The sequence below is a fragment of the Dreissena polymorpha genome, chromosome 11 (assembly GCF_020536995.1).
Source record: "Dreissena polymorpha isolate Duluth1 chromosome 11, UMN_Dpol_1.0, whole genome shotgun sequence".
Classification (NCBI taxonomy): Eukaryota; Metazoa; Mollusca; class Bivalvia; order Myida; family Dreissenidae; genus Dreissena; species Dreissena polymorpha.
In genome coordinates this window covers 16,430,888-16,447,075 of record NC_068365.1, presented here as the reverse complement: position 1 = coordinate 16,447,075, position 16,188 = coordinate 16,430,888, and the positions used below count along the sequence as shown (strand labels likewise).

Genomic DNA, 16,188 nt, shown 5'->3' with positions numbered 1-16,188 from the left:
TCCACATGTATAAATACATGTTAACGAACTGTAATAAACATAGGTATATTTTATGTCAAACATTGAGGCAATTGCTAGCCCATTAATAAATGTGCTACATGATAATATGGACAATACCAGAAATTGATAACTCCTGGATTACCGCCCCTGAATACTCGCGCACGCCTCCAAAACGGTACTGAAGAAAACAATAGGGACATATATGTTTGTATAGGTCCCTGAACAAAACAAGAAGACGAAACGATTTTATCGAATACATTTGTAGATTTAAAAAGTTTCTGTTATTGATCTGATAACATCATAATAGTTCGTGTTTTTTTAATATCAGTTATTATGTAATTAGAAGATATAAGGTTCATCTGCAGTAATAAAACTCTGCATGAACAGGGACCTATTTGTATAGGTCCATGGCGAGAATAAGGTCTTGATTGTCATTTAACATGTTATTTAAAGGTGACACATGATATGTTATCTTAATTACGGTATCTACACATGTGCAGACATGTGGTGTCACGGGCATACCCATAAACGCTTTAAATCCACACTTGGGACATCGCCTCCCATTGAGCGGATTTGTTCGCTCCTTTATCGCTGATTTTGTTTTTCAAGACCTTTATCTTGCTGAAATGAATCATCCATAATAAGCGAAGAAAAAAAACACTTTTTTTTTCGTGTTTTTATTTTTTAATCGTAAATTTAGACTTAATAACGAAACTTGAATAAAGACATACGTTTAGGAAATCTAGAGAACACAATTGTAACTATTCAAGTTTATTTAAGGCTCCATATTTTTCATGTTGAACATGTTTATCGTGAATTTAGATGTTATTAAGAAATTTTTATAAATAATGAAATCAGTTAAGAAAATGTAGAGAACAGCCCAAAATAGTTTATTTTAGACTATAAACTTTGATATTACATGTTTAACGTTATTTCAATAATAATATAAGAAAGTTATTGGCAAAAGCTGATAATTATGTCCTTTTCAATAAAAAAAGTATGCCATGTCCTGACATATTACACAGTTTTGCAAATGAATAGCTCCGGTACTTGTTCATTTAGAATCACACAATTCATATCTGGCTAGTGATTTTTGTATTAGCCTCAGAGCGATTTTTAAATGAAAGAAATTGCTCAAAAGCACTTCAGTTTTAGACTCAACCAGATACATACTTTTAATTAAAAAAGTTTGCCTCTACCTGAAATCTCACAGAGGTTTGCTAATAAATATTTCTGGACCAATTTTATAATCACAAACTTATTTTCGGCTATAGATTTTTATATTACCTTTTAAATGACATTTACAAGTGAAATATAAAAGTCTCTATAACGCTCAAAATCAACGAAAAATTTTGTGAAGTATTTCGTTAAATAAAGTTTACACCTAAACAATCCGTGTTCCTTATAGCAATAGCCACAATTTCAACGCTAGATGTGGTATGATCATATAGATTTTTGTAGATACAAAATGCTCGTTTTTATTTATTTGTGACCACAATAAATTCCATGCTAATTTCCTGGGAATACAGTCCACTCTCGTTATCTCTACATCGGATATCTCGATATTCTCGATATGTCGAAGTAAGCTCAATGTCCCAACTTTTTTCCTTCTTTATCTTTATAAAAAAACATCGCATATCTCGATTTTCTTTATGTTGATTAATTCAATATATCGATATAAAATTTTGTCCTGAGTCCCGATTTTACATGTATTTACTGTGGTTTATCTCGAAGTGCGAATAACTGTTCCAGTGTCGGCAAAAGGTGAGAAATTTTTCTTTGATACTTAACCGTCCCGCTTCGCCCGGCTGGTCCCGATACTGTGCGGTAGGAAATTGATCCATTAATTGCATCAATGATCACACATGTGTAATGCCGTTAGCCATTAACACTTGAGTAAGGCCTGTCACTTTAACTGTCACTTTAACATCAATTAACTGCAATTAATACTAAAAATACTAATAAAGATAATAAAGACAAGACTCAAAATGCCTTCACTTTCATTTGATCCTGTACTAATAATCGATTGAACTTTTCATTTCAAACTACAAAATGTACATGTACAGTTCAGTATTCCGGAATGTGATCTACACATGTTTAGATGGAAAACCCTCGTCTTGATTGGACGTCAATTGCATCATAACTTTAAATAGCAACATTACCGGTTGTTTACTCGAGAGTTTAGACAAAATTATAACCGCATGTGTTCATGCAATTCTGTAATACTTAAAACGTCATTTAAAACATTTAAATAGCAAAATTAATCATGCCTCCTAAAAACGCTTATATATCAGGTAGAGAGTATTATGCCACATGGTGACGGCTTTAGTTAGACCACTAAGCAGGTATTTAGATGTTAAAAACAAGGTACATTTTCGTCTCATTTTTCTTTGAAGACGCCTAATCGGATATCTCGAACTTTCGTTATCTCAATATTTGTTCTTGTTCCCGGCGACTTCAAGATAACGAAAGTGGACTGTATATCATGCTACTCTTCTGACACATGAACACTAAAATGGTACCATGTTAAAACCATAATAAAAACGAGCATTTTGTATCCACAAACATCTATTTTACCAGACCACATCTGGTGTTGAAATTTCGGCAATTAATTGCCAAAAGGAACAATGATTTTTAATTGTTTAGCTTTATTTTACGAAATATTGTACAAAATTTGCGTTGATTTTGAGTAGTAATGTTACTTTAATAAATGGAAAATGTTTAGACAAACAAAGATATGTACTATTAAATAAAAAAAAGTCGGCTTCCGAGTCTTGAATCTTACAAAGTTTCTTATTGAGTACCTCTGGAACTATAGAAGTACGGCATTTTATAAGAAATAATATAGGATTAAACAAAGGCATATATCTACTTTTCAATAAAATTGTCTACCTCGTCCTGAAATCTTTCAAAGTTACGCTCATTAATATCTCCAGCACTATTTATGCTCAAATCACAACGTTTACTTCGGACTTAAGATATTTCTATAACCTTTATAATTTTCATTGAATAATTTTATTCCATAAAGAAATAATAAAATTTTATACAAAGGCATTACTGAAAGGTATGCTTTAAAAGCAAACTCTGCCTTAAACATTACGTGTTGTCACTGAATATTGTTGCAGAGACACATATTTTATAAATCTATCGTGTATATTTCTTATTTAACTTATATTAATTAAAGATGTGATACATATGACACTTGGTTTCATGTTTCAATTGTTTTCAATCCTACTGTGCAAAGTCATAAAGTACTGTCTATTGGAATAAAGCGGCTGTTTACTATGATTACGCTGTAATCTGCCAACTTCTTCAGTACCGTCAGGATCAGCGTGTCACGTGATAGCCAATATGGCAGCGGTCAATTTATCGATCCTGGGATTGTCTATACCCTTTCCTGCTCTAAGGTAAGGTGAAAATGGCAATGTACAAACAGCATAAAACTAGAACAGCCTGCGTGTTACTCACAGTCTGTTCAGGTTTTATGCTGTTTGCTGCTCATCAGTACCTAAGGATGAAAATGAAGCATTTGAAACTTGAATGTACAAAGAAAGGTATTTAATTAAATTTATCTTTCTAAGGGACTACAAATGAATCAAAACATATCTAAGGGGTAAAAGATAAGTAGTAATCCCAAACATGGTCATATAATTGCTCTCTAGGGTACTGTTGTTTTTCTTTAAGAGTGGTCAAATTGATATTTTACTGTACTGTTGTTTTTCTTGAAGAGTGTTCATATTGTTTATTTTACTGTACTGTTGCTTTCCTTGGAGAGTCTTTAGTGACAGTTTGGGTTTCCCGAGTGGAGAGACCAGGATATTGTGTCAGCTACTGCCAAATGAATGATTTCCTTCTGATATTTGTTATGACAATCTCTGGTCAGTTCTGATTGAGATGAAATATTGTTATGACATGTTGGGCGTCAGTTCTGATTGATATGAATTTTTAGAGGATAAGACAGAGAAATCTTTGCCCATATGATACATATCAAATGATATGGTAAATATCAAGCAAGCATAATTTTCTCAAAGAGACATAGCATTAACTGTTTTGTTAAAAATTCAGTCATTTTGTTCAATAAAAAAACTATCTGCATCACAGTGTTATTTACATTATGTTACTGTTTTGGGGTTTAACGTATGTGTTCAACTGATAGAGGCTGCATGAGACACGCCGGGTATGCGGATACTTTGATAACAGATGGCACTTCGATACCAGATAACACACAAATTAGCCACGCGCAAGAGTTCTTCAGCTTTTTTGCATTTATGTTATGTTCATTTGGTTTTCAGACAAATAACAATTTTTGTTTGGTCGATTAATGGTATAGTACTTCGTATTGCGGAGCAAGAAAGTCGTGAAAAAAAACAGTGGTTTATAAAAAAAGAGATAAAATTTCATCGATAATCGTCATGAATTCGATGATCAGTACGTATTTTAACAAAATAAAAATACTTCGAAATAAATCAAAAACGTGCCAACTAATCGAAATAAATGATCAATATGTCCAGTAATGTTAAAACATGTTAAGTTTTAGTTGAATAACGTATTTGAGGGAATTCAAATGTTTTAAGAGTCGGATGCCAAATTTTCATGGACACTTCTTTTACCGATCATCTCAAAGACAATGGCACTTCGATTCCAGATAACTCGACACTTCTTACCAGATATAACACACAGACTATTTAGTGAATCAGAAATGCAGAATTCGCTGTGGAATACTGCTATAGTAAGCAGGCAATAAATAAAAATGTATGTACTGACGTAAATTAAAAACGAATTAATGAAACATGTTCTTATCCCTTTGGAATATGATAATAACAGGGAAAGGGAAGTGTAAAGGTAAGTGCTTCCTATAAGTAGAGCTCAATATAAAGGGAGTCTTCCAAGCTCTTTTAAATTTTGTGGCTACGCATTAGTAACATCTTCATGATGCGATTCTAATGAGCACCAATGACAAAGGATTTTATGAGGTGCATTGGCCGCTTTAAGGTCCCTTGCTCCCCTTATCGAGATTCCTGCTATTAGTTCACTTGAACACAGTCGTGTTGATCCACATGATCCGTTAATCACATGATTATAGTAATAAGATTTTTGGAAACGAACAACGCCATTGGTTATATTTTACATGGGTATGTAATTACGTTATGCATTGACAATGCAAATTGATTCGTACTTCAAAATGTTTGGTAAGAATAGCCATAATATACATAAATGCATTTCGGGTAGAAGATAAAACTCGGTTATCAGAGTGCCCAATTTGTTGTAAGTCTCTGTTATCCGAAGTGCCCTATATCGGGAATCAAAGTATCCGCAACTTCATGAATACCACCGATTAAAACATGCTCTATCTTCGTTTATATTTAATTGAATACTATCAAAATTTCAGTATTTGAAGCACAGTGATTACTCTACATGCTGGAATATCAAACAATTTCTTGCAATATTTCTAAGTAGTCTTATTTTGTTCAAATGTTTACTGTTTTTCCAGTTTATGTTGTTTTCCTACCAATTGTTCTATTTTAGGGGAAAAAATCTACCATTCTTCCGTGATGTTTTTCTTTGCAATAGAAAAGGATACACCATTTATAAACTCAACCATGCACCTTTTCTAAAATACTAATATTTATGATATAACTTTTAAAAAACTGAAAAAATGAACTTACCTCTCGCACGTGGCTTTTGTTGTTATCTGGTATCGAAGTGCCATCTGTTATCAAAGTATTTGCATACCCAGGGTGTTAGATGGTACTATGTTACACATATTAAATATAATATTATGTTTAGCATATCTACTTTATTATTATATATAGATCTGCATGTACTAATGCTATGAAGCCTATATTCTCCCTATTAGATTAGACAAAGAGCCAGGTTGTGGAAAAACTGGGCCTAATGCTTGTGCATATAGTGTTGTGCAGCCCCCCCCCCCCCCCCCTGGCTTATAAGGGACAACACTCTTGTTTAAAGGAAATCTTTTCTTACCATAAATCTAGATAAGGTGGAATATGTCATTCCAGATTAGCCTGTGTGGACTGCACAGACTACTCTGCAACAACTCTTTAAGCACATGCATTTAGCCCTGTTTTCACAGAATGAGGCTCTATACAAGTATGAGACAGCTTGTTCACATCCTTCTCATTAATATAAATGTAGCAGATGATCAGTATAAACAATGGGCACTGAATAATCTTGTCTGAAGTTGGACTTCAAACAAGGTTGGAATCCAGAGATGTTTGCAGATCTAAATTTGCCTGATGGAAAGAAAGAACATGTCATATCTTGTAGCATTCATTTTTTTGGGAAATTGTCCCTTGTCTTACAGTCAATATGGAAACACTGGCAAAGTTTTATAGAGAAATTTCTTAATTTCCTATTATCAATCAAACAAACCATGTGAAATGCGGAAAAAATACCTAACAACAACATGCATACCATCATCATTATTTATTATTATCATCAAATATCATAAACATTTTTCATATCCTCCACTTTCTCCTTCTCCTCACATCATTAAGATTGTTTGTAACATCCAAAATCCTCGTCATAAAGATGGTGTGTAATCGCCAACACCACTCTCATTAAGATGGTTTGTAATCGCCAACATTGGCATCATTAGGATGGTTTGAAACTGCCACTATTGCCGTCATTTAGATAGTTTGTAACTGCCATCATAATGGTTTCAAAGTCATCGTAATCATCATTACAACCACATTACTACAAGCTCTATCACTGTTACCACGACAACTCCCTGATCTCTGTTCTGTGGTTACTATGACAACTTGCTGATCTCTTTTTTAATGGTGACTATGACAACTTGCTGATCTCTGTTTCTATGGTTATTTGATATCTGTTTGTATGATTACGTTTCTATTGTTATTTGATATCTGTTTGTATGGTTACGTGCAGGAGGCGTGTCAGATGAGTTCACGAGGAAGCTGCAAGAATGGGAGGAGCTCAAGGTCAAACGCATGTCACGACAGTTCAAAGGTAGCACAAAATGTATATTTATGTATAAAACATGTTTAGAAGACTAGTTTTACTATTGTTTTATTTAAAACAAAATGTTTTAAATGTTATTGTTATTTTTTATCTATAAAGCCTTATTATTATGGTATTTTTCTATTACCTTACTATTTCCAAAATATGTATACATAGACGGCCGTTGACTGGCTATATATTTCACTTTCAACTCAAGAGATTGCTTTTAAAGGAAGACTTCTCATTTTGACAACAAATTGATGCCACAGACAAAACCCAATTGCACAAGGCATGAATTACACTGTTGATTTACAACTTGCAATAACAGAGGATTGGGAGATGATTGAGTTACTGATGTTTTCATTACCTCCTCACTGTTCCTGGTTCATTGCCACGGTTTCCTGAGATCTGTTGTGTACTTTTACGGAGGAATTATGTTCTGTGATTAAAATTTTCTCCATAGCTTTTTTACAGGAATTTTATGACTAGTTCTGAGTGAATAAGATGTAATTTTCAGTATCAAAGCTTGCTGTGAATGTGTAAAAGCAAATGAATGCAATTTAAGGTCCTCATGTACTGAAGGTTAATGGTCAATCTTCATAGCTTATCAAGAAATAGATTGGTCGTAGATGTAGAACATTGCGAAAGGGAAATCAAATGGCACAGATAAAATTTTTGAATGGTTTAGAATGGTTGTATAGATTTTGTATACAATTTATGGGATAACGTGACATTTATATATTTTCTAGACGTTGTATCTTAGTTTCATATTAACAATAATACTTTGTTTAATATTTGCTTTCGACATCCACAAGGAACAATGTCATTTTGTAGCCATTATCAAACAAACCTCATTGTTATTTACTATAATTATAATGCAAGTGCCGCTAGATGCGAAAATGATTCTTATACCATATGCCGTCAGCGTAGCTCCAGATCAAGCTGGGCTTTAGGGCAGCCTGGACTAGAGCCGTCAGCGGAGCTCCAGATCAAGCTGGGCTGTAGGGCAGCCTGGACTAGAGCCGTCAGCGGAGCTTCAGATCAAGTTGGGCTTTAGGGCAGCCTGGACTAGAGCTTCCCAAGGATTTAAGATCACCTGACCAGAACGAGCTAGTACGCAGTAGATCTGGTGCTTCGCTGGCGGCTTATTGCATAAGACCCATTCTTTAAAGACATTTCTCATATGTATCTTGGATTGAAAGAAAGTGTTAGGTTTACTTGTGTTTATTATCTCTGTATTTCTAGGTTGTAGCTCAATTTTTATTAAAACCCATATCATACCATTATTGTTTAAACTCTTGCAGCATTACATCCTTATTCCGGTTTCATCCCAAAATCAGGCAATATCAGTCTCCTTTCTTTCATGGACAGGCCCAAAAATACCAATCATATTAGCTGATATCATCTTGTATTTCCTTGTGAGCAATTACTTTATTATTGCATTTTGTCCCAAGGGCAACTGTACAGAATTGTGTGATCATTTACTTCAGTACAAGTTCTGGAATTCGATGGGGATTGTAAATCAGATGTTGCCACTTTAATTGATAAAGCAAGCTGGTTTGAAAAGGGGAGTAATCCATAATGGATGAATCCAATCATCGTATGCATTTAAGATACACGCTAGACATGGTTTGAGATAAAAACTGACATGTTATGTCAAGAATATTTCTCTTTTTTTTTAAATTACATATAACTGTGTTACTTTAAACTAATTAATTTTAGTTTAAACTTATTTATTTTAGTTCGACTGCATTAGAAGTAGTTCCTACTTCTTGAAACGCTCTAGAGTCCGTGTGTGTTAGTGTTAGGTAAAGTTTTTAGCTCACCTGAGCAGGAACTAGTTTATCATCAAAGGTGGATCTAGTCTACTCAGTCTGTCATTGTCATCAATAAAAACTGATTGTTTGAAGCCCATTTGAGGAAATTAACCAAACTTGGAATGAATGGTTTGTGGGTGGTCCTTTAGCAAAACACTTCTCGTTATTTTGATTAGTTAAACAACATGGCTATCCAAATTAGTTCATTTGAGCACATTTAATGACAAGGGTCGTCCCTGATTAATCTTCGCAAACTGCACAGGCTAATCGGGGAAGATGCGTGATGCACATGCATTAAGCCCAGTGTTCCAAAAGCAATACTGATATTCTTTGTACTTTTCAGACCATTCCCCTGAGGCAGCAGAAGGCATGTCATACGAGAGCGCAGGAGGCGTGTCACCAGAGTTCCTAAAAAAGTTAGAGGAGTGGGAAAGAATCAAACCCATCAGAGGTGGGTGGTCAGCATTTTTATGTCCCCCACTATAGTAGTGGGGGACATATTGTTTTTGCCCTGTCGGTTGGTTGGTTTGTTGGTTTGCGCCAACTTTAACATTTGCAATAACTTTTGCAATATTGAAGATAGCAACTTGATATTTGGCATGCATATGTATCTCATGGAGCTGCACATTTTGAGTGGTGAAAGGTCAAGGTCATCCTTCAAGGTCAAAGGTCAAATATATGGGTCAAAATCGCTCATTTAATGTGCACTTGCAATATTTCAATATTCAAGATAGCAACTTGATATTTGGCATGCATGTGTATCTCATGGAGCTGCACATTTTGAGTGGTGAAAGGTCAAGGTCATCCTTCAAGGTCAGAGGTCAAATATATGTGGCCAAAATCGCTCATTTGATGAGTACTTTTGCAATATTGAAGATAGCAACTTGATATTTGGCATGCATGTGTATCTCATGGTGCTGCACATTTTGAGTGGTGAAAGGTCAAGGTCATCCTTCAAGGTCAAATATATTTGTCAAAATTGCTCTTGTAATGTCACTTCTGCAATATTGAAGCTAGCAATTTAATATTTGACATGCATGTGTATCTTATGGAGCTGCACATTTTGAGTGGTGAAAGGTCAAGGTCATCCTTCAAGGTCAGAGGTAAAATATATGTGGCCAAAATCGCTCATTTGATGAGTACTTTTGCAATATTGAAGATAGCAACTTGATATTTGGCATGCATGTGTATCTCATGGTGCTGCACATTTTGAGTGGTGAAAGGTCAAGGTAATCCTTCAAGGTCAAATATATTTGTCAAAATTGCACTTGTAATGTCACTTCTGCAATATTGAAGCTAGCAATTTTATATTTGACATGCATGTGTATCTTATGGAGCTGCACATTTTGAGTGGTGAAGGGTCAAGGTCAAGGTCATCCTTCAAGGTCAAACGTCATATACGGGGACATAGTGTTTCACAAACACATCTTGTTTAAACCCTGTCCCTCTCAGCAGCAAATTAAAAAATGGCATAAAACAAACAACATAAAACCAGAACAGCCAAAAATAACTCGCAGTCTGTTCATGTTTGATGCTCTTTGCTGCTCATCATTATGTAGAGATTGAAAATGAAGCCATTAAAAATTAATCTAGGTTAAAAGGTCTTGAATTTTTATTTTTTTAAGGGACTAAAAATACACCGAGTGAGTATCAGAGTGGCAAAGTGTTAACATCAACATTGGGCAATGCATTTTTTTAAAGCAAAAATAGACAACAGCCTTCTTTTCTGATGGGTGGCCCTTTATGGAATCTATGGTTGTGATTTGTATTGAACCTAACTATGACATTGTGAGTGCCTTATATTGAAACCATATCAGACATTTTGCAAAATTGATTTTTCTGTATTTATAGAAACTAATTGCCCTTTGTTATAGACAAAGTTTGACGGAGTGTGAACAAAAAAGGAGCTATGTGTGAATTGCATGAAGATTCTATCTTTTCACTCATAGATTCTGCAACAAGTGAGAAAAAGCGTGACAGTCAGATAGAACAAGAACACGAGACAGATAGCTCTGATGAGGAGACGGAAAGTGTGACAACCTCACCCTCGGAGTCGGCGAGGCAGAGCACTGTCTCAGACATGCAGCGACGTCTCACTGACAGCTTCTCTCGCAAGATGGAGGAGTGGGAACGGCAGAAGTACAGGTGCAACTGGATTACTATTTAAATAACACTCTGTGAAAAGAGGGTTTAATGCATATGCGTAAAGTGTTGTCTCAGATTAGCCTGTGCAGTCCACAAAGTGTTGTCTCAGATTAGCCTGTGCAGTCCACAAAGTGTTGTCTCAGATTAGCCTGTGCAGTCCACAAAGTGTTGTCTCAGATTGGCCTGTGCAGTCCACAAAGTGTTGTCTCAGATTAGCCTGTGCAGTCCACAAAGTGTTGTCTCAGATTAGCCTGTGCAGTCCACAAAGTGTTGTCTCAGATTAGCCTGTGCAGTCCACAAAGTGTTGTCTCAGATTAGCCTGTGCAGTCCACAAAGTGTTGTCTCAGATTGGCCTGTGCAGTCCACAAAGTGTTGTCTCAGATTAGCCTGTGCAGTCCACAAAGTGTTGTCTCAGATTAGCCTGTGCAGTCCACAAAGTGTTGTCTCAGATTAGCCTGTGCAGTCCACAAAGTGTTGTCTCAGATTAGCCTGTGCAGTCCACAAAGTGTTGTCTCAGATTAGCCTGTGCAGTCCACAAAGTGTTGTCTCAGATTAGCCTGTGCAGTCCACAAAGTGTTGTCTCACATTGGCCTGTGCAGTCCACAAAGTGTTGTCTCAGATTAGCCTGTGCATTCCACAAAGTGTTGTCTCAGATTAGCCTGTGCAGTCCACAAAGTGTTGTCTCAGATTAGCCTGTGCAGTCCACAAAGTGTTGTCTCAGATTAGCCTGTGCAGTCCACACATGCCAATCAGTAGCTGAAATAATTCGCGTTCAGAATAATTTTGAAATAATATTCTGAATGCTGAAACTCCGGTCTGCAAAAACCATAACGAAAAATAAATACAATACTATTATATCAATATGCTTAAAATTGCAAAATACCATTACCAACTCAAAAAGTTTTAGTTAATTAGTCCATTTTTACCTCAAATAGCGTCGAATTGAAGCTAAAAGGCATACTTTGTTTCAGTTAAACTTCTGCTTAAATCGCAATACAATCACTGACCTCTCGCCATGTTATGAAATATTTAAATATCAACCAATCAGAAGAAGGCATTACGGTGTAATAGGCTGCGTTATCGATTAAAATCTACCTGCCGTATACAGCGGGCACAGCGATTGGAATTGAAAATGTGAGTAGTGTGTTGATTTTAATTGGTCAGGCGTGCAAAATTGAAAGAGTTATTACATAATTCTTACGGAACATTATTGAGAAATAAATTATCTACACAGGTATGTAAATATTATTGCAATCCGTTGATATTAACTGTCTGATATCGGGGCTTGAATGTTGCGCACCAAGTTCCTTGGGCATCAATATAGACAAAGAAGGAAAACTCTCGCTATTAAAAAGATAGAGTGGACTATTGACGCCAAGAGTCTGCCAAAGCAAAAATCATCAAAAGACTCTTAGGCGGCAATTTATATTGACTAGCCAATCAGCAACAACACTTTCCGCTTTTATGATATTTTCATTTCTTAACAAACACATATCTTTAAGCACAAATTTAGTTTTGGAGGCTGCACATGCTAATCTGGGAGGACACTTTGTGCATAATTTATGCATTAAATCCGCTTTTCACAGACCAAGACTCATAAATTTCTTTCAGTACCTATTAAACTGGATAACAAAACAGCAACAAATGCCTTAACATGAAGTTTATTTGGACAAATCAAGATTACTAAATCTTAGAATATATTAACTAAAAGAATAAAATGTTTTTAACTGACTTCCTCGGGAAGAAGACAGGAGCAATCTTTAGTAGGGATGGCAAACCTAAGCAAATCTGTAACCGGTTAACCTGTTTGGATATTTGAGTGGTTAACCGGACTGTCGTTGTACCACATAAATGAAAAAAAATCCGAAAAACGTACACAAATATATAGAATTACATGTATATGCAAATATACGCGTTCTTGTTGATTGTCTTGAAACCTAATTACTTTAACCATTTTATCAATTAAATACTGTTTATTTTCAAATTATTTTGGTCCTTTAAATTGGGAATTAACATTCTAAATTGAATAGTATACATTTTGAATCTAATACTTAGTCATTTCCAAAAGTCATTACCGACATTGTTTACATGCTTGTCGGTGAACTGTGATATTTCTTTGAAAATGTTCCAGGCATTCGATGATAAAGGCATGATTATAGATTGTTGCTCTTTTAAATATGTGATATCTGAACAAGTTGGACCAACTTTATACTGGATATTCGAGTTGATGTAATATTTATTTAAAAAAAGGACATGTGGCAGTCAAATGTGCTAATTGACAAGCCTAATTGGTCCGTTTATAATTTAAATTTATCAATATGTGAATAATTAAAAAATAATAGAATGTAAAGTGCTTAACAAATACACTGCAGAGTAGGTGCTTATTGCTTGTGTGCCTGCTCATTAATCCGCTGCACCCCGATGGTTTACAACTCTTAATTGCTTTTGATCCACATGGGGGCATCACCGGGTGGTAATTGCCGATAATTGCGATAAGATAAGCGGATTAGCCAATACAGTGAAATGAAGTAAAACAAAACTAACGATTTGAGCATTTATTGCGTTCAACCAAAAAGTGTGTTTTCTGCAAGAGTAACCGAAAATTAATTTTGTAACCGGTTAACCTCCTTCAGAATAGGATAACCGGTTAACCGAATAACCGTTGCCATCCCTAATCTTTAGTGATCCTTATAAAAGTTTCAGCAAAGTCACATGCTTATATGACCTTTACAGTTAAACATAAACAGAAACAGATGTATGGGCGTCCCATTTACATAACTAAACGCATTGAAGTCCATGACCGATAAATGGTCAGCAAAGTAACACAACTAGAATAGACTGGTTACAAGATAAAAAGTACCACAGTATAATTTAAAGTTACATCAAAGTTGAGACTTCATTAATAATAATAATGCAATCATAGACTTAATTGATGATAATAATGTGATAAGAGACTAAGTTGATAATAATAATGCAATAATAAACTTAATTAATAATAATAATAATAATGCAATAATATACTTAATTGATAATTATAATGCAATAATAGGCTTAATTGGTAATAATAATGCACTTCTAGGCTTAATTTATAATAATAATGCAATAATTAACCAATTATTCCTGCTTCAGACGAAATCCCAGCACGCCTGGAGAAATCAAGGACATGCCGCAGAAAACGAGCTTCAAAGAACGGCAGAAGAGTAAGAAGACAAAGGAAGAAAAAGAGAAGGAGAAGTACATGAAACTCAGGGAGCGGGAAATACTTAGAGTAGAACGAGAGGAACAGAAGTTAGAGAAAGAAAAGATGAGGATTGAGAAGGAAAGATTGCGGGCTCTCGAACGAGAGGCCAAGATTGAAAAAATGAAAGGTCGACTTTCGCAACCGGACATGGAGTCCAAGTTTAAAAATCCGGTCCTTGGTCCCCTGACAGAGTATAAAGTGACGGCGGATTTTGCTCGTAAGTTACACGAGTGGGAGGTCCTGAAAGGGATGGACAGCTCGACTGCGATGTACCTCGAGGCCCAGAAGAGGTCGCTGCAGTTCTCGCTGGAGTACCACAATGCTCACAACATCCTCAACAACAAGGGGGAAACAACTCAGGAATCAAGTACTCTTATATTTTCAGTGATTATTTTTGCCCTAAATTACAGCTTCTTGCAGGCTGTTTTCCAATGGCAAAATAACTTTTTTCCCAAAAATCTGCCCAAAATTTCCCAAAATAAAGCCAAGCTTTTCCATTATACTCAATAATTGGTTAATTGAGTTTATTATACAGCCATGTGATTCCATAGCACTTTATAATTTACATTTCATAATGCATTGCCTTATCAACAATTGGAATGCTGTTATTGATAATTATATTAATAATGTTTCCCAATTTATAAATTTTCGCGCTATTTTTCACCAATCCAAAAAGCACAGGCTGTAAATTATATAGAGGATATTAAAAAATTTCTTTTTGTTTTATGCTTTTTTTCAAGGTTTATATACATTGTTTAAGAGTTTAACTAAAGAATTTCGCTGGGATAAGACGTCATTTTGTCAAAAAAAATGACGTCATTTCACAGTAAACAGTGAAAATTATCGATAATTTTCACTGATAATTTTCACTGTTTGAAACAGTGAAATTATCAGTTTTAATTCACTGATATTTTTCTATAAACCACCGGAAAGCATAAAATAAAAAGCAAAGAAAAACTGGTTTTATATTTGTGGTTGTTATTGCATCTATCTATTAAGAGTGGTTGTTGCGTCAATCACTTATGTAAAGGCGTGATATTAATTCAAGAGATGACACGTGTTGTTTCCTTAGAGTTTATTTAAAGGCTGATGCTTGCTACATGCAGCGTTTAGCTATCTAGTACAATATATTATTAGACTGATGAATGTATAATTAGACTGATGAGTCTATAATTAGACTGATGAATCTATTCATAGACTGATTCATGGAATTATGTTACAGGTGCGACAGATGCAGAGGAGTCTCAGATGAGGAAGACAAGTAGTGAGTCGGAGGACATGTTTCTTATGGATGAGCCTGATGGGGCCTCACAAAAGGTCAAAGGTCAGAAGCCTCCACCCCTGGCCCTCATTCCCTACTATGGGTCGCCAGAGCCCTCCCCTGGGGCACCTGTTTCCGAGGACAGTTCCCTAGACGACCAGTCGACGGAGACCATGGAGAGCATGACTCAGCATAATATTGCCAGGTTACACACAACCTTGTAATATAATTATTTGATTATAATATGTTATAAAATTGCATAATTTGAACAGTACATTAATTTTTTAAAGATATTTTTAATCTGTGTATTTCATTAAAAAAAAAGTCGTTCAAAATAATGTCTACATTTTTGCCTACTTTTGGCACAATGTTGCCCGGTATCACACAATCTTGTAATATAAAAAAATATACTGTACACATTGAAAGAAAATGTACATCTATTCTTGTCACAATGAAAAGGTCTTTAAAAAAATGTCTACATTTTGAATTGCTGGTTCCTGGCAAATTTGGCAAATTTGGAAACATTTCTCATTATACCCCCACAAACGAAGTTTAGAGGGGTATATAGGAGTTAACTTGTCTGTCTGTCTGTCTGTTGGTCTGTCGGTCGGTATTAAGTGTCCGCTTACTAATTATCCCCACGCTCCGTATTTGAGCAGGGGGAATATGTGGTTATCTCCGCCGTCTGTCCGTCCGTCCTGGCCACTATCTCCTCCTACACTATTAGAACTAGAACATTGAAA

At 35.4% G+C, this 16,188-nt stretch overlaps 1 protein-coding gene and 1 long non-coding RNA gene across 8 annotated transcripts in view; one reads left to right on the top strand and one right to left on the bottom strand.

Annotated features, from left to right (window-relative positions):
• The window catches only part of LOC127851054 (uncharacterized), a 217,662-nt gene that overhangs the window by 116,871 nt on the left and 84,603 nt on the right, over window positions 1-16,188 (bottom strand). The gene's annotated exons all lie outside the window — the stretch shown is intronic.
• The window catches only part of LOC127851019 (uncharacterized), a 145,386-nt gene that overhangs the window by 93,623 nt on the left and 35,575 nt on the right, over window positions 1-16,188 (top strand). For all 7 annotated transcript variants that reach the window (XM_052384447.1, XM_052384450.1, XM_052384451.1 and 4 more), the window contains exons 4-8: window positions 6,910-6,990; window positions 9,142-9,249; window positions 10,748-10,943; window positions 14,073-14,551; window positions 15,407-15,650. In XM_052384447.1, coding sequence (XP_052240407.1) covers window positions 6,910-6,990; window positions 9,142-9,249; window positions 10,748-10,943; window positions 14,073-14,551; window positions 15,407-15,650 — 1,108 coding nt within the window. The remainder of the gene's footprint in view (window positions 1-6,909; window positions 6,991-9,141; window positions 9,250-10,747; window positions 10,944-14,072; window positions 14,552-15,406; window positions 15,651-16,188) is intronic.